Source organism: Glycine soja, chromosome 4, assembly GCF_004193775.1.
Source record: "Glycine soja cultivar W05 chromosome 4, ASM419377v2, whole genome shotgun sequence".
Lineage (NCBI taxonomy): Eukaryota > Viridiplantae > Streptophyta > Magnoliopsida > Fabales > Fabaceae > Glycine > Glycine soja.
The window spans coordinates 32962540-32985512 of NC_041005.1; the positions used below are offsets into that span (position 1 = coordinate 32962540).

At 37.2% G+C, this 22973-nt stretch overlaps 2 protein-coding genes across 6 annotated transcripts; one reads left to right on the plus strand and one right to left on the minus strand.

Annotated features, from left to right (window-relative positions):
* Positions 1-5392: 5392 nt before the first annotated feature.
* On the plus strand, positions 5393-7299 carry LOC114410750 (protein MAIN-LIKE 2-like). The gene is made up of 5 exons (XM_028374684.1): positions 5393-5599; positions 5695-6312; positions 6434-6697; positions 6857-7024; positions 7105-7299. Exons 1-5 carry the CDS (start codon positions 5393-5395, stop codon positions 7297-7299), a joined length of 1452 nt encoding a protein of 483 aa, XP_028230485.1.
* Positions 7300-13914: 6615 nt separating this feature from the next.
* On the minus strand, positions 13915-21910 carry LOC114409602 (protein DENND6A-like). 5 transcript variants are annotated; one of them, XR_003666130.1, is made up of 4 exons: positions 19826-21905; positions 19480-19672; positions 14428-14776; positions 13915-14358 (listed from the first exon to the last, which is right to left on the minus strand). XR_003666130.1 is itself a non-coding variant. In XM_028373110.1 (3 exons), the coding sequence occupies exons 1-3, from the start codon at positions 21367-21369 to the stop codon at positions 14555-14557; spliced, it is 1953 nt and encodes a 650-aa protein (XP_028228911.1). In that variant the 5' UTR covers positions 21370-21908; the 3' UTR covers positions 13915-14554. The 5 variants fall into 5 exon arrangements, 2 of the variants coding, with proteins under 2 accessions (XP_028228911.1, XP_028228910.1); XM_028373110.1 differs by having other exon boundaries at positions 13915-14770; positions 19826-21908; XM_028373109.1 differs by having other exon boundaries at positions 13915-14776.
* Between the last annotated feature and the right edge of the window lie 1063 nt (positions 21911-22973).

Here is a 22973-nt window from a genome sequence, read left to right on the forward strand (position 1 = left end):
TAGATGAGCATGGTAGAGCTGATAACTCCTCCATATCCTAATTTTATCATTAAATGTATGTTTAGTTCTTGATATCTTTTTAAGTCAAAATCACAAGTATTTATTTACTAATATATGATTTATTGCTAATTTAAGATTTACTATTATAAATTTTTTTAAATTAGCGTTGATAGATATGTAATTTGGGAATCAACACATGCATCAACCTTTCCCTAATCCACATAATTAGAGGTTTTGTAGATTTGGGCCGAAAGGCCTACTATTGTGTGTCAAAACACAGATCACCTACTACTAAATGCATTTTTGGTTTCACATATGAAATCCTCCTTTAAAGCAAAATCACATCAAAAGTGATGAAAAGACATCTAATAGTTGTGTTGGAAATTCACGTTTAACGGTTTCTAATGTGTTTCCAAACACATAAGTGTGTTAAAGAATACATCTTACGTTTAAGAATCCTGTTTTGCACTTTTCAAGGCAATTTCCAATTTCCTAGGCAACAAACATGACCAGAGAAAATGGACCTGGCTTCTCTGCTGTCCCTTTTCCAGTTGGGGTGTTGCTAGGTGCACCCAGCAAAATTGCTGGTGCACCCAACAATTCAATGAAGTACCAAAAATACCCTTCATTTAAAAAATAAAAGTAACGTAATTAAAAAAAAAAAACACTTCTTCTTCCGCGCCTGTTTCTTCTTCCCCTTGCTTCCACGCTTGTTTCTTCTTCCCCGTGCACCCAGCAATCTCCATTCGTGCTTCTTCTTCCCCGATATTGGCTTATTCCCTTCTTCCTCCGCGCCCTCATTTCCTTCTCCATTTCAAATTTGGTTCCCTTCATTTGAAGTTGTTGTTCCCTTCATCTGAAGTTGGCATCCTCCATTGAAGTTGTTTTTCGTGTCTTCGCCATCAAGGTTAGTCTTCTAACCTCCTCGTATCTGTTTGAATGGCGTAAATGGCCGTAGGAACCTTAGGATAGATGACATTAGTGACCTGTGGTGGTGGAGGTTGAAGACGAAGGTTCTTCCGTGAGAAGAACCTTCTTCCGCGCGTCTGAAAGTGGCTTCTGGGAACTGTAGCGGAAGAAGGTGTTCTTTCGCGGGGTCATGCGGAAGAAGTGTGGAAGGTTCTTCCGCAGATTCCTGCAGAAGAAGGTTCTGCAGGATCTTCCGTGTGATCCAACGAAAGAAGGTTCTGCAGGATCTTCCGCGTGATCCAACGGAAGAAGGTTCTGCAGGATCTTCCGCGTGATCCAGCGGAAGAATGTTATCTTCTGCGGATCCCACGAAAGATCCTGCAGAACCTTCTTCCGCAGGCTACATTTTGTTGTCGCGGAAGAACTTGCGAAAGCTTCTTCCGCAGGGTACATTTTCTTCTCGTGGAAGATCCTGCGGAAGTTCTTCCGCGGATCATGTTTTGCTGTGTATTTTGTTTTTTTTTTGCTCTTTTTTTAGATTATACCTGATTTTGTTCATATTATTAGCTAGTTTGTGTTATTTAGTTGCTATTAAAAATTGCGTTTGTATGTAAATTGAAATTATATTTGGTGTGATTTATATATGCATTAGGATGTCTAAATTGAATTGTTAGGATGTCTAAATGACTGTGTCCCTGTTGTTGCCTTTCCAAACATTTGTGGACAAAATTATAAAGACTCCACTAAACCTAAAATTTTACAACTGTGAATGTTAAAGATAGGTACCTTTTGTACAAAGCTTAAACCTCATACAAGGGCATATACTATAGACTATCACAATGTGCTTATTATATGTATGATTGGAAGTTCAAAACATAAATTTCAGTCTAAAAAACTGAGTGTTAGGGGAAGAAGAACTCCTCAAATGGAGACACGCCATTAATTATATTTTCAGTACTTGATTCTAAATTTTTGTTAGTGACATTCTATATTCTAATCCCCCCCACATATATCAGGTAAATGTGCATATGTGTACTTTGGTTAAATAATACTGACATCAATTCACGCATGACAACATAATGTAATGACAATTAAAAGTTATTAACACAAGTGATTTGATAGTTGAATCTTTTTAATTAAGATCTGGAGTTTGATCTTTGACTTGATCATTAAATCACAATTAAAAGTATAATTTATCTTAAAGTGGATTAACGAGGTGAAACAAAGATAAATTGATTTCTAAAATAAGATGTCTTAAATACTTAATGGGAATTCTTTTGATATTGAAAACAAATTTGTCTAATCTGATACCTACACAATCTAAGCACTGTTATAAGCATGAGAATTCAAAGCTAATACCATATGAGATAAGTAGAAACTGGTGAATCACAAACATGCCCATCCAATTGATTACACGCACCTTACCCATCCAATTGAGTGAAACAACATAAACTAAATTGTATTAGTCGTGAAATGATACATTTGGACATAGTGGCATTAGAATTAGATATGAAGATATATCCTTGTTAACAAAAGGCCCTACAAATTTTTCAACCATACATGCAAATAGAGGTTTGAAAACTTAATTTGACCAAATTAGTAAGAAACATACAAAACATGTGTTTGAACAAATTTGTAATGACAAAGCTATGTTACCAATTATTTGAATATTTAATTTGACCGAAAAAAATAAATGTTCTTCATGATTTCAGATCATGGTTAGAACACGAGGTTTAGGTCGTGCGTTAGGAGCAGGTAAAGGTAGAGGCATTAGTGAGGATGCGCATGAGGCTGATGTTCCTCGGCGTCGCAGGCCTACTGCTTCAGCACGTAGGCAACGGGTTCGTCTGCGTGAGGACGTCACAGAGAGACCTGAGGATGTGCCTCAGTTGCATGTGTGGCACCCTCTACCCCTCACATATATATTAATAAAGGAATAAAAATTCAAATATTAATTAAAAGTATTTTTAAAACATTTTTAAATACAAGCCTTTCAAATGGGTAAAAGGCTCACATTCACTTTTCTAACATTATCATAAAATTTTTCTAAATAAATAATAAATTCACTTCGGCTCAAAGAAGGTCATCTAAGTTTCATACAATTAATATAGAACCTATATCCTAATGTCACATCCTATCAGAGCGTGGTGTTCTCATGTCCTCTAGCATGAGGTTCTTCATTGTCATCCACCTATTCATCTGCTCCCTCGAACACAAAGTTCAAGATCATCACAGGATCCAAACACAAACAGCAAACCGGGAGTGAGTTATCACATTTCTAACTACTAGAGAGAAACAACACAACATATAGTAGCCAAATACAATTTACTTAGCATATCTCACACTATTTCATCACTTTGTCATTCATCAATCACACTTTTCAATCATCAATCACAATACACAAGAATCACACACTCCGATCAAGACATAATAACACATCAATTTCATAATAAACAATTAGCAAGTGTATGCAACAGTTATGCTAAGACTCAAGCCTATATACAATGTGGTACCATGTCAGTGAAAAACCTCGTCGGGTGCCTAGGAGTACATGACAAGACAAACCACACAATAGTAAGTCAAGTCACTCTCACTAGATAATATCATATGGAGACCAGTCAGGGTCATAGTGTTTTGCGAGAATGCTCCAACCATATGGGATCAACATAGGCTTAAAGGAGCACTCAAACCGTGTGACCCGCAAGGCCTACACTCCGAAGAGTCCGTCAGGGCCTCTCCCTCCTGATTCAGGTCCAACCCAGAAAACATTTTAGCACACAGACTCTATTTATGAACTGTACAAAACACACGACTCCTCAATTGTTCTCAAAATAATTTTAACTCGTCGTCATTTAAGGGTCTTATCATTAACTCGTCACCCTTAAAGGGACTTAACATTAACTCGTCGCCCAAAAAGGGACTTAGCATCAACTCGCCGCCCTAAAAGGGACTTAACATCAACTCGTCGCCCTAAAAGGGACTTAGCATTAACTCGTCGCCCTTGAAAGGACTTATGATCGTGTGGTTGTACAATTCATAGTTCACAACTCAATGCACATATATATCTCAATCATATACATACTCAATTTATCACATACACTTAATCTCAATCACAATGGTATAATCTCAATTTAACATGTTATCACACCTCATGAATCATATACACTTTACCTATGAACTATGCAATACACACATCTACTCAATTGTTTTCAAAATCATTTTAAAGGGTCTTACAATTGTGTGATTGCATAGTTCATAGGTCACAACTCAATACACACATCTCATCTCAATACACATGTATTTCATCATCCGTCACATGTTCAATTTATCGCATACTCACAGTTTGAATCATCATTTCATAACCTCAACATAACAATTTATACAAAAGATTTTATAACAACATGGAATGTAAAACCTCTGAAATAGTTCCTCACAATTGTATCAAAATCAATTAATCAAAATCATTGGTTAACACAAAGACATCAAGAGCACTCAAGTTTATCAATCAATTCTCATCAGGACATCAATTAATACATAGAACACAATAATATTGTATTCATAATCATAAAGAAAAATTATAATTCAATAAACATCCCAAAATACACCCAAATTTAGTTCTCTAAGGATCCCTACGCATGTTCATTCTAACTCTCAATTGCGATAAACTCATCCCTTACCTTTGAGCGGACTCACGTGTCTTCAGCTAGCGATAGTAACATCTCTAGCGGTTCCCTGAGATTCCTTCAGTTATTCTTCTGACTGCTCCGATAGAATTCCCAAACGTCAGAGAGACGGAGAAAAGATTGAAACCTCCACTTGTACTGTCTTCATGCGATTCCTTATTCTCCCTCCGCGAATATTATTTCAAAATTCCCAACGGTGGAAGTGTGCGCAATTGAATTTAGAACAACATATCCAAATTTCACAACAATCCAACGGTTAACAAAATGGGGATTGTAGTTTTACCAAGACAGCTCTGGGTTTCTGCAGGAAAGAAAAATGCTACAATGCGAGAGACATTTCTCTTAGCTCAGATGTGATATCAAAATTACCAACGGTGAGAATGCTCGGAAATGGATTTCGAACATGCTGTTTAAATTTCACGACGATCCAACGGTGAATAAGTCTAAGATCGTCATTTTTCTGAGACAAGTTTGATGGTCTGCGGGAAAAAGAGAGGGTTTTGGGAGAGGAAGACAGAAAAAACGAAATTGGTAGGCAGAAGAGGCTGAGAAGTCAGTCTGAAAACTGACCTAGCATGTCGCTATTTATAACTAGGGGTATTCACGACCTATTATTTACTTTATTTATTTATTTTTATTATTTTATAAAAAAAGAAACTCTATTTTTTCTCCATCAAATGAATAATAAAATACCCTTCTTATTTTCTCTCAAACCATTATTTTATTATAACTATTTTTCTTTATTTATTTAATTATAAAATATCATTATTCTCTAAAATTTTATAAACGAAAAAAATGGGATGTTACAGCATGAGGATGTTCCTCATGTGTCTGATGCCACCCCAGAGATGACAGGCGCCGCCGATGCTGTTCAGACAGAGGGAGTGGCTATTGATGGGAGCTTGGGGTCACCTGTTGCAGATGAGGGATTCCCCAGTGGACCACGCGACCCATCGATTTTGACCGATTTTGCTGAGCATGCCGCACACAGCATCTGGAGTGGACAGGTACGTAGTTTTTAATGTTGACTAATTACATAAAAATTATTTGTAGTTGGATTGTTTTTTATATGCACGTTATTATAAATTGTTATTCAATTTAGGAACGACCCGATCCGAAGTTGGTCTCCCACGGTAGAAAAGTAGATAAAATTGGGAGACCAACGCCTGAGATCGAAGGGTTGATTGCTGACACCGGATTGAGTCCACTGATCAGGTGTTCTGTTATCACCACTGATCCTGGACTCATATCCGCCTTCATCGAAAGGTGGCATCGCGAGACTAGCACGTTCCACCTGCCAGTAGGCGAGTTGACGATCACGTTGGATGGCGTGGCGTCACTCCTACACGTTCCCATCACTGGCGCGTTGCATACGTTCGAGCCGCTGGTTACTTCAGACGCCATTGGTCTACTGATGGAGCTTCTTGAGGTCAATCATGAGGAGCTTACATTTGAGACCCGACAGGCTGGTGGGCCTCATGTCCGATTGGGGTGGCTTCGGGACTTGTATGAGAGCCAGTGCAGGGCCAGACGATGGGTTGTAGCAGCCTGCACGTATCTGCTCCACTTGGTGGGTTGTACTCTTTTCACCAACAAGAGTTCAACCCATGTACATGTCATGCACCTGGAGGCTTTCAGGGACCTGGCCCGGGCAGGGGGATTCGCTTGGGGAGCAGCTGTATTAGTCCACATGTACGAGCATCTGAACGACGCATCGCAGGCCTCTACACGGCAGCTGGGCGGTTATATTACACTTCTCTAGGTACGTATTATCACTGATAATTTAAATTGAAGTAGCATTGAATCTCTTTTTTTTATTGATGTTGACTATGTGTTTGTAGTGCTGGATATACGAGCACTTTCCTACAGAGCATACATCCGTCGTTCATGATGCTTATGATAAGGGGAGCCCACAGGCATGCAAATGGCTTACGGGTAAGGCTCATATGACGGGGATCAAGGGAGACCCGTATCAGAGACGTTTGGATGCCCTGACTGTGACTGACATGTGCTGGATGCCCTATGGTGAGCACCGGGGAGTCAAGGGCTTTGACTTGATATCGTCGTACATCGGCCAGCTCAGATGGGGTCAGATTGTGGTGTACGTTTGACCTGAGCGGGTTCTTCGACAGTTTGGCTACCTTCAGATGGTCCCTCCGCCGCCGGTTTGTGATTCTTTGACGGGTGATGATATAGATGACCGGTAGCTGCATTTTTCAGACCATTTGGTGCCTTCAGGGGAGCTCTGTGTAATTCCTGGACAGGTGGCGTCAGACTACATGGAGTGGTTTTTTCGGATATCGCACCCATTTATCACGCGGACCGAGGAGACTGTTGCACCGAGACATCCGCCTCCCCCTCATTATGAGGAGTTCGTCGAGCCACCCATCCCCGAGGTTTCAGTCGTGACCGATCTCCCTACGCATTTAGTGGTAAGCATAACTTCTGTAGTTTTTCATAATTTAAATTTTTTAAAGATGTGATATTGACTTTGTTATTTTGGCTGTGACAGGTTCACTGCAAAGGATGTCAAGGGATGGCTGAGGATTTAGGAGCGATTGCTGAGGATTTTGAGCGGGTCATCAACCTCAGGATGGTCATTGAGGGCATTGACTTACATGACATCATGACTCGCTGTCTGAAGAGAGTTAGAGGTAACGTCACAGATGGAAGTCTTAGGCTGCGCCAGAGACGCCGCATAGATTAGGATTTATATTTTTATTGTACTTAAATTATTAATTTTTGTATTTGTTTATGTATGTCATAAAACACATTTACTTACATCATTTATGATTTATGTTTGTCTCTCTATAAATATATGGTTTGAAATTTAAATATAAACCACACACATGAATCACATTTATAATGGTATTTGAATATATAAAATAAAGAAGATAAAATAATTTAACAAGGAGATAATATTAGGAAAAGAAAAAAAATTGTCATGTTGAAAATAATGTTATTCCACTCATTCAAATATGGAAATAAAAAATAAAAATTATGACATGACAATTTTATTAAAGAAAAAAATATGTAAAATAAACTTATTGTCATGTTGGAAAAAATATGTTAAAGTAATACAATGTTATGGTCACTAAGAAACTTTAAAAAAATAATCAAAACATGTCTATTTTTTTGTTTTCAGTACATCTAGTTTTTTTAGAAGAAAAATTGATGAAAAACCATTTTGAAAGTGAGATAAAATTAATTTATCCAAATTTGCTTTGTTATTAAAATTTAATTTGTAATTTAAATGTTAAAATTTATAACTATTCTGAAATTATATATTTTAACCATATATATACGTACAGTAAAGAATAAAAAAGTTGGTTTTGGGCCTTTTAGAAACATGCCTAAGTACCCCTGTTCGGGCTTTTTTTAAAATTATGTGGGAGCCGCTTGAGACTGTCTAGGGCCGCTATTTGGCATGTTTGCACGTCAAGGAACAAAAAAAAATAAAAGCAGCGCCCCGTTCCATCGAATCGCACCTCAAACCGAGGCACCAAAAATAAAAAAGTTGGTTTTCGGCCTGTTAGAAACATATAACTAGCATCAATTCAACACAAATATAACAATTTGACACACTAACACTTGTTCACGGAACAATTCATTAATTACATGAACATAAATCCAATGTAAATATAGATACATAAATATTACAAGTTCAGTGTCCGCTTAGGTCTACATGCGTTGTATTAATTGTCATTAGGCTTAAGAATTGTTGCATTCTACCTACATATGCAGTTGGCCATTGTTTTGCCTCCGGATACGCATTGCTTGACCACAACAACGTCATAGGCGGAAAGGGACAACGATCTTTCAGATAAACCTATTGTAAGTGAAATTACAATAATAACTTAAACAAACAAACCAACTCATTCAATAATTGAAATTATTTGAGTAAACGAATTTTCAATGGACCTGAACAAAATGACTACCAAACACATAACCGACGCATATCATGCAGTGCACAACAGAATCGGCCGGTGGTCGACTTCTGAGAGGAAAATATGTGAAGCTCTGTTGTCGTGACAATGATACAAGGATTACATTATATCTTGACGCAATTACATATCCCATATCCGTTATATCCATCCATTTGTCCATACTAACCTAAATCACAAAACAAATACACGTGTCACTCATGTAAACATTATTTATATAAATAAAAAGCATAAAACACATACCTTGGATAACCCATCCACGTGTAGGGACAACCTTAGTTGTTCATATCTCTTCGTGCCACCAAAGATCTTTATGTAGTCTTGCGACCATTTGCCAAGTTCTTTAATCAATTCGTTACGCATCATGGCCCAACACTCTTCTCCCATACCTAACAAAGCGGAAACTGACCGATATCCACAATTACCATCCGCTTTCACATCAACAACATCCTCAATGAAACCATGCATAAATGGCGGAAATTGATCCAGCATGGGGATCATCCTTGCTGGCTTCGATGGTTCAAAAGATGATGCACTGGGTCTGACTGAGGTGTTGCTGTTTTGAATCGAATGATAAGCATCAACATACTCCCAATAAGATGGATCACGCTTTGTCGATCTTTCACTTCTTTTCATTACCTTTTTCGGGGCACCTTTCGTCTTAACCTTTGTTGGAGGAGGGCACATAGAGGTCTCATCGGGAAACGCGAATTCTCAGAGTTTACTCTTGAAGGTAACTTTCCCGTAAACATCAAGTTCCTCGAATCTTTTATGTATTCTATCAATCTCTTCCTTGATGCTCACTTCGGCCTCACATAGCCCCTGGTCTGAAAAATTAGGTCTCCTCCAGTACATATGGACTGCATCCAGTGGGATGCTGCCACCATCATACCTTTGTAGCTCGCATGCACAAGGAAGACCTAGCGTGGTTCTCAAGACACACCCACAAGAAGACAGATTGTCTTTCAAATGACGTACACGCTCAAACTCAACCTAAATTTCATTTAAAGCGTACCTTGACACCATTCCTAGAAGCCTCTTGTATAAGGTTTTCTTAAAAACATGACCAACGACATGCGTACTTGTTTCGAATGATGCTCTAATTTCAGTGTGTTGCAGCGTCATCATGTTGTTCATTGCATCCCAAACACTATAGAGGTCTCTAACGCTATTCTGTAATACCCTTTACAAAGACCAATGAGCATATTTAACCCTACATTTAAAACACACAACAGAGAAGACAAATTAATAACAATAATGTTCCAAACAATCATTAAAAGAAACTTGACTAAAATAATAAAACATTTAAATACCTATTTGTTGTTGTGTTGCCTAGGTGCATCACCTTATTTGTCCAGGCCAAGATAAATTTCTCCTTGTGTGGGACAATCCATGTCTCACATACGTAGTCAACGAACATTGGCCATGGGGAACACGCTACTTGAAACCTTTGAAGGTGTTCAGGGAACTCCTGTTCCGAAGGACAATCTACCAGGTTATCCCAACTATCCATTACGTAGTCCCAGGCATTCTTCTGACCAATTAGCGATTTGCACTTTGCCTTCACATTCTTGTCCATGTGAAACCTGCACAACAAATTCGTACACTCCGGAAACACAACTTTCACAGCATTCATCAGGGCTAGGTCTCTGTCTATGACAATAACAACAGGAAGGCAATCATTTCTTAAAAAAAGGCCTCAAAACCGTTTCAATGCCCATACAAGATTGTTCACGCGCTCACCCTCCAGATATGCAGACCCAGCAGAGAAAGTCATCCAGGTTGGTGTCACCCCCACAATGTCAAGCAATGGGAGCCTGTACCTATTTTTTTTGTAGGTACTGTCTATCAAAAAAACAAGATTACATGTGTTACATAACTTAACTACATCTGGGTGACACCAAAACAAATCACGCACCACATCTTCATCCTTCAATCTATGTCAATGAATGTATTGGTCACGTTCAAGGAGCCTCATTAGGTGTTGCATTTCAGTGTCATCTCCTCTGATTGAAGAACGATATGCACTTCTTGCATTGTAGATTTGTTTGATTGTGGTGCAACTGCTGCTGTTGTGCTCCTTCAACGTTAGTAGGATGTTTCTTGGTTTCACATTCGACTTCGTCATATCAGCAATGATATTCTTCTCATCATTTGTCAATCTCCCAACATATGGATGTCCAACTAAGGTCTTCGCCAATTCATGGTTGTGAATCCCACATATCAGTTTCACCGCCCAACCTTCACCTCCATGCACTGGTTTTCCATGAATCAAAAAGGGACAACCACATTTTCTAGTGCCTGTGTCTCTTCTAACAAATTCTTTCTTCCTACACTTGTACTTACCGCTCCTTTCACACCCAATTGACACAAATGAAGTTCTTCCTCTGCTACCAGTATATGTATCAGACCTCATAATTACTGCAACAAAACCGTTTTCATGGGCAACCATTCGAGCCCACTTCAAAACATCTTCTCGGGTTGCAAAGACCTAGGACACAACCACGACATATTAATTTTTACACAAATCATACATTAGATCAAACAATTAAAACTGATCGACATGATTACCTGAGAAGTATTAAAAGCATCTGAACAATCAACATGTGCTTCATTCACACCACAATCTTCTTCATCTTGAAAATCCATATCAACTTCTTCGGACATCGCACTGTAATATGCCCATTGATCTTCGTCCATCTTAATTCAAAATATAACTATCACCTAATTCAACATTCAACTAAATAATTTGAACAATACAGCAACCCAAAAAAATTTACAAACTATGAATATCAAACTAATTCAACATTTGACAACCTCACACAAATATTTAATCTACATATACATCAATATTTTAACAACAACCAAATTCAACTTTTAATTACATAATTTCAAAATTATAACCTACAAAGCTCATTTAACCAAAAAATACTTCAACCTAGGCAAAAAAAATCAGCACTTCAACCAACAAATATATTTTTATGTTTCACATAAATTACAAATAGAATTAACCAAAATAACATTCAAAATAATCTTAAAACTAAAAAATCATAAAACGAATTACTCCACGGAAGAAGGTTTCTTCCGCAGTTGTAATGTCAACAGTGGAAGAAAGCTTCTTCCGTGGAGTCTCGCAGAAGACATGTTCCGTGAGCACTCATGGAAGAAGCAGTCTTCCGCAGTTGTAATGTCAACTGCGGAAGACAGCTTCTTCCGTGGAGTCTCGCGGAAGACATCTTCCGCGAGACTCCACGGAAGAAGCTTTCTTCCGCAGGTGTAATTTAAACAACGAAAGAAACCTTCTTCCGTGGAGTCTCGCGGAAGACGTCTTCTGCGAGACTCCACAGAAGAAGTTTTTTTCTTCCGCAGTAATGTCATCGCCGGAAGAAAATTTCTTGGATCGAATCTGAAACGCTTACACCATTCTACTACCAAAAATAAACAATCAACCACAGAAAAGCAGCTATGTACCTTAGTTGACAAATATCACACCAAAGCAGAACACAAGCACAATCAGCACGGACAAATATCGCACAGCACAAGCACCAGAATGGAGAAAACGCAGGAGAGAACGCAGAAAGCAACCATGAAATAAAAAAAGCAGCTTTTTATAAAAGAAAAATGTTCAAGGGCATTTTTGGGTTTTTTAAAAATTGTTGGGTGCCCCTAGCAATTCCCTTCCAGTTGTCTCTGTGCTGCTCCTTGAAAATCACACAGTTTTAAAATTGAATCACAAAATTAAATATTAACACAACTATATGGATAGCGCAGGGACAGCTGAGAAAAGGACAGTAGAGAAGCCAATTTCAGATAAAATTGTTACTTCTGCATTGAACGAAAAGCAACATTAATACAAACACATCATAAGTGTTTTAAAGCATACCTCTTACGTTTGCATAAAAGGTGAAACCGTGGTAGGAGTAGAAAAAAGTTACATAAAAAATGTGATAAAACAAAAGTAGCTGTTGCTTTCTTGTTACTGTAGAAAATTAATTGTTCAACTGTATAAACAAGGCTAAAATGTTTTGGGTCCCTGTAAAGTTACCAAAGTATAAAATTCGTCCCTATGAAAATTTTGGTTTGTCTCATGTTCTCACAAAATTAAAATGTACTATTTCTTTTGCCTAAAATTAGGTTGGGTTGATCCCGTACCTATGTGTCATTCTCTTATTAGTCTAATTATTGTCTATTTTTTTCTTATCATTTTTTAGGTTTAAAACCTCCCGACAAATTGCAAAAAATCGCTACAAATTGGAAGATAAATTTGAACAAACAAATGTCCTAAAAAAGAAAAAAGAATGGCATCAGTTAAGTGGAAGCATAAGGAACGTTGCCCCCGAGAATAACGTTTGCCCAAAATATTTATTCTTTTGCCAATATAGAATAGCTTAGGGCCACCCACCAAGAAAGATCGAAAATCCTTTCTGTCACAATACAGAATCTACACTTGACCCACTAAATCTACCTAACCATTACAAAACATTCCAGGGATGCCAATACCAGATATACACTAGCATTACAATCATAATTGATACAAGGATAATGCAGGATTTGAAGACCAATCATGAAAGTAATTGGTGAACTCCATGGGCATTCTAGCATTGCGAGGCTGATGTTATTCTATGCATGAGGCCCTTGCGGCATTGTCGACCATCGCAACAGCATTGGCGCCGCCAACACTGGCCTCGTGTTCTTCAACAGAAAACTTCTCATCATGTCGGAGGACAACCTTCCCTACAAGCTCTAAATCACCGCCTCCAACAACCTCGAAACAATTGGTCGTTACGGCTTCCACGACCAACTCAATTTCTCCATGGTCCCGCATTCAAAGGTCAATCCTACTTGCATCGAGCTCGTTAGGCTGAGCTACGACGTCACAAGCAAGTTCGTGAGGTACTTCTGTCTCTCATCAGAGGAGAGAAGTCACCGGATGTCGAAATACCCCTCGACACTCCAACAATGACGCACAACTTCGTGATCACGGAGAATTATATAGTGATCCCCGACCATGGATGTGGAATTTTTCTAAAGTGCTTTTAGTGTGCGATGTTTACAGTTTATTTTTTTTGGGCTGCTTAGATGGGCTTCTGAATGGCTTTGGATCCAAGAAGACTCTGATTTGTTGAAATTTGCAACTGTTTTTCTTTTCAATTTGGGGGGGGGGGGGGGGGGGGGGGGTAAAACCCCAAAAATTGTAAGAAGAGAATAGCAAACAATTGGACGAATAAAAGGGTGACATACAATTGGACGAATAAAAGGGTGACATGTAGGTGTAGGGATCAACCCAGCCTAACTCCGGACCAAAAATAATACATTTTAAATTTGTGAGGACAAAATTCAAACAAATTTTTGCAGAGATGAAATCCATATTTTGATAATTTTACAAGGACAAGAAACATATTTTATCCTATAAACAAACACAATAAAAAGATTGTTGAACAATATCCAACAAATATCGACCAATAATAAAGAATGTTACATGTGTTGGTAGCATTTCTCCCGTAAAATATTAATGAGTCTAGATAAAATACAATGTAAATGAATTTGGGCCTCAAAGACAAGCATTGTAAAAAATATGGAATTGTAAACCATTTGGGAGAGACCACTACCGAAAGCTAATACAGTTAATAATTTACAGCTTGATCTTTTCAGACCATAAACAACACGAAGCCTCAATTTCTGCCAAAAAAAAGGCAATAAGAAAAACCTCATAAATTTAACACCAAAAGGACTTTCCATATACATTTGCCGAGAGAGAAGTTATACGCCACACCGGATGCTTGAAGTGTATTGATCAACACAAATTGCTGTTTACCGTGCAGCTGTTTATTTGAAGAATCAGCAAATAAGTGACTTGAAAAGCTTTTAAGATGTGCACCAAAGAGTCTTACCCCACATTAGTTGTCATGAATCAGAGAACTTCTCTCAATCAGATGGAAGTAGTCCAAGAATTCATTTGTCCTTCAGAAGCACAAGGAGATCCTATATACCTCAACCACCGGTTTCCTGTTTTTACCGTTACCGGGGTGATGTAGAAGACCCAACCGCAACTTGTATGAGCGGACGCCCTGGAAGTTTTGGTGACTCTGGACTTGGTTGCAGAAGGGACGCCCTTTCAGGGTTTGAAAGCATGAGTTGTTGCATGTCCTTTGAAAGAACATTGAAAATGGCCCTAAGGTCTCCCTTTAGTTTCTGAGAGGTAGCCACAGAATCAATGCCACTCTTTCCAGATTGCTGCAGCTGATAAATTGCATTTAAGTTAAATAAAAACACTGAAAATAATTTTTAAAGCATAAATAATTCTATGATCAGGAGTGTAATGTCCTGTAGCACATTATGCAACAGATACTTATGTGCTGCCTTGCACATTGTTAGATTAATGTGTTTTTTTTATGTTTTATTATCTTTCTTATTTTGCACTCTTTCTCTGCTGTACAAGGGCCGCAGTCTGCACCCTATCTTTTCATATCTTGTCATGTACTTATTTCCTATTTATATATGCAAGTCTCAGTTGAGTGAGACGAGTTAAGCCCTCCAAAATATCAAGTTCATAGTTTTAACTCACATGACACGTAGTATACTACAGAACCAAACATCAATTGTTCTTTATTCAAAAGTAAAGGTATGCTTCCATGATGAAAACGTGTGGAAGGCTTTAGATATGGTACAAAATTTCATCCCAATTCACATTAAGCTTCATGGTATCCAACATACAATCTCTTTCTCATTAGCAAATAGTCTGAATCACACATGAAATCACAGAAAAATATATGTCCACTGTGTCCAGGAAAAAGTAAGGGTATACAATAGAACATTTGACAACTACGAAGCTATTCTGAGTCTTTCATTCTTAAAACAATTGAACAAGTTGGTTATAACATTTCATCTCCTCTTCCTCGTTGCCTTGTAAAAAGCGTGCAATCTATCAATATGCGAAAAGTTTTCTAATCACACTATTCTTAGTGAGCTCCAAGGTCTTCAGCTGATTCTTAATCAAGTTTTACAGCTGATTCTTTATTCTTGTATTGGGAAGCCCGAAAACCTCAAGATATTAACTAGCATATACACATTGTAATAATTTCTTAAATGAGTAAAGACTTGTATTTGCACTGTACAACCAGGTTAAGTGAACTAAAACAACTTGGCCAAGGGTACCAAATTCCGTGCTTTTAGCCTAGCACATCACCACCCAGGCACCCAGTATACTCTTTATCTTTAGGCTTCAATAAGTTTATGCCCATCATCTGTATAATAGTTTAACTATAGTATATGCATGCGCAAGTAGACATCTACAAAATACTGATTATGAACTGCAAGGGCTCGTCTAAGCTTATGCACAAATTTTTAGTCTTATTTCAGCACAGCACCTTGGTATATTTAACTGTACAAGCTTGAGCATACTAGCTTTCATCTAGGGTTGGTCCATTCATGCCTCTACCTATAATCACGCCAAGTAGGTTATAAAACTCACACTTAATAGTTAACACTGACTTGAGTTTCAGAGGAAGTACTAAGCAAAGTTTAAGTTTCACCTCACACTATGGCAGTGAAGGTTTCAGAACCAAAAGATATGAACTATGGGCCAGTATGAAAGCAGTTATTGGTTCATAGAAATGAAGCATTTAAGGCTGAGCCTCTGACCACCATATATACTCATTCAACAAGACATCAATTAACTTATCACTCTTCTAAATAGATCAAAAGTCCAGTTAGAAAGAAAATCTGTTAGTTTTGATTCTTAATATCCCAAATGTAGATATATTACTTGGCACAGACCACACGAGACTTTTTGCCCCATAGTAACATCAGCAAAGTAATTCCCAGCATCAAGGTAGAAAGAGAAATCCAACGTATAAGGTGCATTTTTCCACGGGAACAGATTAACATCAGAGCTCAGAAATGATCACTTTAAGCTTCCAACAGACAAATGGGATGGGACCAATCATATCCTTAGTCCTTATTAAAATGGTTCTGTGAGGAATGCTAACAACACAATCTTTCTAACACATATTCTACTATTTGTTAAAATTTATTAAAAAGTAAAAACTATAAAATCAGGAGAGAGACTCTTTAAATAAGAAGTGAGACCCAAAAAAAATTGTGATTTCTGTTAGATTAATATATGTTTTATGTGTTTTACATGTACCTTTGTGTTATTATTTTATGTCTGCACTACTCTTTTCTCTTTTCACTTGTTGCAACTGTTTGATCAGGGGGTTGCAGTCTGCACCTTCTCATCTCATGTACTTGTTGACCTTTGGTCTTATTATATATGTATGGGAAGTTTCAGCTGGGTGGTGAGACACTCATGCTTTATTATCAAATCTATTTCTGAACTATTTCTAATAAATTTAAACCAATAGTAGAGGGTGTGTTCAAAATTGTGTTAGAGAGTGTGTTGCTAGCATTTCTCATGGTTCCACAGATACAATAATGTTACAGTTTCTCTCAGCAAAAAGCACAATCTGGTGAAAAATGTAAAGTCAACAGCTAAATTCAAGGGTATTTTCTCTTAACAGGACATCCATGTAACAATAGCCAAAGTACAAGAATTATAATAGGCTAATAGCTTATTATAAGTTATATTAATTCAAAAGTCAGTTGTAATAGTACTTGAAAACTTATGTATCTTTTTTGTTTCTACATGTTTCACTAAATATGATCATTTGAGTTTTGTTAATATCATAGCTTCATGGTACTCAGAACCAGAGGCAATGTTCATGACCCTCACTCAAATCCTTTAGTTAATGGGAAGTCTTGTGCAAATGATATAACCTACATTATCATACAAGATATACAATATAAAAGAACAAAAATTCAAGGAAAGCAAAAGAAAAAGAGAGTTGAAAAGTTTCTTCATGCTATATGTTTGCTTTGGCACCCTTCACAAAATTTTTGCTTCCACCACTATTCAGAACAGAATCAAAGTAGACACCTCCATAATAAGGAAAAGATTACATGGAAAAGCAATTCTTATACTGTAAAATTTTGAATCTAACTCCTCACACAGCCAAAAACAAGAAAGAAAAGAGGAATATTAAAAGCCTTAGTCCATATGCAAGATTGTTCTAGGAAAATTCATGATTCAGTTATTCTTATGTCCCCAGATGTTGAACAGAAATATTACAGAAATCAACCCAAACAAGTCTTTGGAATGCTATGAAACCTGAGCATCCACACAACTCAAGCAAATATGGATGAAAAATTAACTTCCCTGCTCCTAATGGTAGATCAATATTTGATGACTTTGTGAAACCTAAATGCAAAATGGGAAAAGCAGGAGAAGAGATCAAACAGTTATCATATGCTTCTGTTTGAACTTGAGCATCAGTCTTACTCTATTAGTTGCCTTTCAATTTGACTATTTGTCTAGTTGGATAAAACATCACATAAATAAAAATAATAAAGTCCCAGTAATATAATATTCATAACCCAGGATGTATTATGGTAGGCATTAAGTCCTTTGCAAATGTGAATAACAAAAACATCATCACATCATCGATCCACATCATTAAGAATAATGAACTGTTATATGATATCACAGCTAGGTTCTTCTTGAGAGAGGAATAACGAAAACCCGTGCTCCACCAGGGACAAATAGGTCCCTGGTGGACCTTTCTGATTGTCTCCCGTCTTCCGGTGACTGTTTCTGCTCATCGTTCCACTTTCCAGTGATTTTTTTGTTTTTCTGGCAGCCGCCACTGCTGCCACCAGAGCTCCGGTGACCTTTCCGTGCGGTGCCCCATCACCAGCATTGTCATCCACTGATCTACACGATGGTGGTGGCGATGATCTCATCAGAGCTTCAATGCTCTTTCACACGCCCTTCCTTTGCACACCAAACAACATTCTTCCTTTGCGCACCTAACCACATTTGAGCACCCAACTGTTCCGGCATGCGGCAGCACATCCAGCCATATTTCCAGCCTTTGTTTCCGGTGCCAGGGTCCCTGAACTGAGGCACACAAAGCCCAGTCAGTTTCGGGCCATTCCGGGACTGTTTTGTTTGTCGTGCCTTATTTTTCACACTTTGTTTTAATCACGTTTTGTGTTTCTGTTTTCATTTAACATGGCTCATGCTGGTTCTTCCCCTCTTCATGGTAAACAGTGCTGTGCAGCTGCTCTGCCTTCTTTTGGTAGACTTTTCGACACCTTTTTGCTGCTCTGCCTTCGTTTGGTAGACTTTTCAACATCTTTTTCTCTAAGGTCACATTCAACCACTATAGCCTATCGTCGAAGACTATCACGTCATCCACATGCCCAGCCAACTCAAACCACCGCTGCACGCGACCCTATGCAGGGGCCCTGGTGTGTGAAGTTCATGCACACGATGCGTGACACATCTTCGGCCAGGGTCACATTGATCTTCTCTCCCTCCGGCTCAAGGCATCCCATTTGGATCTTTGTGCTTTTTTCACGGGTGAACAGTACCCATTGTCATCGTCAAAGACTGTCACACCATCCACGTGCACAGCCAACTCAAAACACCGCCGCACACGGGCCCATGCAGGGCCCTGGCACGTCAAGTTCACACAAAAGACATGTGACGCGTCTCCAGCAAACTGTCTTTAGTTTCTATTTGGTTGACCACATTTGTAACAAGCTTGATTCATGTATATGCTCAAGCTTGAGGGGGAATGTTAAAATTACATATTATTCTGTTATTTATGATTAGATAGTAATTAGTGATTTAGTCCTTATTACTCATTAGTCATTATTAGATTGATCCTATGTAATCAATACTGATCCTATTTGCTCATTATAAATAAAGGCTTAGTGTGGTCATCCTTGACACACAACATTACACAGTAAAACAAGTTTATGAAAACAACAACTAATGAAATATATATGGATACAGCATGCTTTATTCATGATGGGCAAAGATAAAGCCTTGGTCAACCAACAGCATACATTTATTTAAGGATCCTAGGAAAGCAGGTTACCTGTATTTCTCTGAGGAGAAGTCTCTCTATGACATTGAAGGAGTCCACAATTTCCAATTCAGACAGTCTAGAAATAAGTTGTTGTATGTCGGTTTTCATTCTTGCTTGTCTCCATAATCTATCTTGTTCTTGTTCCGCAACAGCACGCCTTCTCTGAAACCATGGCAGAAAGTTGGGTCCATTCAGGAATCGCCTGATGAGAGCATTCAAGCAAATCATGTGAAGATCATAAATCTAAAAGGAACTGCAAATTTATTGCAAAGTCATAATGTAAAATACTATATTACAAAGAGGTTGGTGACAAATGGAAGTACATGATGATAAAAAGAGCAAACAAAATTGTTACCTGTATAAGTCAAGCCAGTTAGATTTCATTCGCTTTAATATAAACTTCCCTGGACCTCTTGCTGATAAACTTGCAAGAAATTCATCGGCATTGAATGGAGGTAGAGAAGGAGGATCTACATAAGGAGAAGATCCTTCTAATGGTGTTGAAGTCCTAAAGTATGGGCTAAAAGGAGCCAAAAAGTTTGTTGTGAGCTCCAAGAAGTGTCTCCGTAATATCTCATTATTCACAACTGACATTGACTCTTCAACTCTTGGTGACACCCCAGCATCTATAAGCCTATTTAAGATAGAAGTATCTGGCTTAGTTGTTGCAGAATATATACTCCAAATGGCTTCCTTATGTTCTGTCATGAGACATAGAGGGCCATCTCTCCGCAGCCTAACCGCACTCAATAAACTAGAAGGAGAGAACTTCTTTAGGGAAAGTTGTTGAAACCCAAGACCTTCTGGTCTGCCAGAACCTCTGCCAGTAGAAGACCTAGTTGTAAGGGCAAGCCTGTTCGAATTAAGAGGAGGACTTCCAACTGAGACAATGTGTGGGATGTTACGCAGTGCTTTGAGGAAGAACACGTTTGTCACCCCTAAAATCATCGGGGGGAAAGCTTGGCCTTCTTGGATTGAGTTTAAACGTGCAAACACTGGGTCATGAATGGTAAAATAGGGACGGAAATCAACACTGCAAAGTAATGGAGCAACCAAACTCACAAGACTAGCTACAGCCTCACAACATTGGGGAGGTGTGGGGGCAATGATGAGCATCGGTTCACCAATGAGCAACAACTCCCACAACAGCCAAAGCTGCAATAGAATCCCTCGGAACGATCCAAAAATATCTGAATCATGAAAAAGACCTTGTGGGACTGGCTGACTATTAGGAACAAAAGGTGCCACAGAAGAAGCACCCTCTTCAAAAGACAATTCACCTTCTACAGGCAAACCGTGAGCAGGTGGCAAGTTCACTTTAAGGGTTGCATTTCCAATAGGAAGATCCATCACCTTACCAGGAAGGGGAGCAGGCCATTTTGAAACATAAGCAGCAATATGCTCCAATGCTTTCTTACCAATGTCAAAAAACAAAGGACCTACAATTTGCAACAAAGGTCTAAACACACTTGAATAAGGACTATAAGACAAAATGACCACGGACTTCTGCTCCCCACCACGCTTTAACCGCTCATCGTGTCTCTGCCTATTAAACACATAACCATACAAGAATTTAGAAGCATTGCTACTATCAGCGACACCCTTTTCATCTAGGGACTTCTTAAGGTGCCTGTGAATTCGGTAAAAGAAGATACAATCGTGAATGCTGGATCGGTTTTGGTTTTGGTGCTGTGAAACGGAATCAGGAAAGGAACTATAAGCAATTTCAAGCTCCTCATCATGGGAAAAACACCCCTGTGGATAACACTCTTCTACAAGCTGGCCCTGTTCAAGATCAAACCTTATAGCACAAAAGGCAACAACCCATCGTTGCAATGATTCTGAATCAACACTCGGACTCACTTCTGTTCTCACTGAAAACGAAGGAAACCTACTCATATCTTCCAAAAAACTAACACAACAATTGCATACAACAACCCTAGCTTCATACTACAAAAGCAGCATCGTCACATTCATTGGCTAACCAGGCTTAATTTCTGAGAGACCCAAATGAAAAGGTGGAATTTTGAGAATTGGGTTTTATTCTAAAACGCTAAAAGTGCAAGAAATTTATGCTACAACCCAAGCACAACCCTGCTTAACTACTTCGTGTTACTTTGGTTAGCAAATTACAGGCTTCCGCAAGATCCAGGGTTTGAGGGCAATGTAATTGGGAGTGGGGAAGCGAAAGAAAAACCAAAATGATTGATTGATGAAGATCTGGGAAATGGATACCTGAAAATGTGAAGGGTTGGCTCCAAATCCAATTCAAGAAATTGTGTAACAAGTGTAGGAATTGAAGGATATGACCTACGGGAGAAGAAGTGGAATATGGTAATTTGAGAATTTATGAGAAATAGAATTTGATAGAATTAGTTGGATTTACAGAAAGGACATGTCTGCTTCCAATTTTCAATTCCAAAGCCAAGCAGCCTTTTGTTGGGAAAGCAAGTAGCTAAAAATTTGGAAACGCTTTTTCGTTTACAAGAAAAACATTAAAATTTAGTCTTATATTATTTAGTAATGTTTTATTCAATAATTTTAATTTGATATATATATATATATATATATATATATATATATATATATATATATATATATATATATCTATAATAATCAATAATCTAACTATAATAACAAATTTAAGAATCTAAAACCAAATTCGAATTCCACGTGGCGAAGTGAAGTTTTTAACAGTTAAATTGTAATTTTAATTTCTTATAAATTTTAAATGATTTTTTTTATTTATAAATCAAGAAATTTAACCATTTTATTTTTTAGAATAAATAATTTTATTTCTTCCGCTTATGTGACATGAAATTAAATAATATCAAAAATTAAAAAAAATTTAAAAATATGAATTCATAATCTTTTATTTAAAAATAAGATAATAAACAACTAAAACACTATTTTTATTTAATTAATTTATGAATACTATTTTATATAATTTAGTTATTAATTTTTTTGAATTATAAAAATTTATGAATTAAAAAAAAATAATTATAAATATTTTTAATTTTATTTTATATCATTCTAAATTTGATCTTATTTCATTATAATTTTTTAAAAAAAATTACATAAACTAATATATATTATTTATAAAAAATTATTTTATATAATTTATACAAATTATGAAATTTTGAAATAATATTTAAATAATTCAAAAATTAAAAATTAAAAATGTATTACTTTATAATTAAAATAAAAACTTGTATTTTTTATATAAAAATAAATTTGCTTAAATTTTTAAAATTTTAAATTACATAAAATAATTTATATATATACAATTGATATATTAATTTATGTAAATTACTTGATTTATATAATTTTTATTAAAAAACTTATTCACTAATAAGTTTCCTAAAAAAATTAAATATTAAAATTTTATAATTTACATAATAAGAATAACAATAATTGACATATTAAAATAAATTTCTGTATGTATAATTTCTATATTAATTCATGTAATTATATTTATATATATAATTAGAGAAAAATAATCT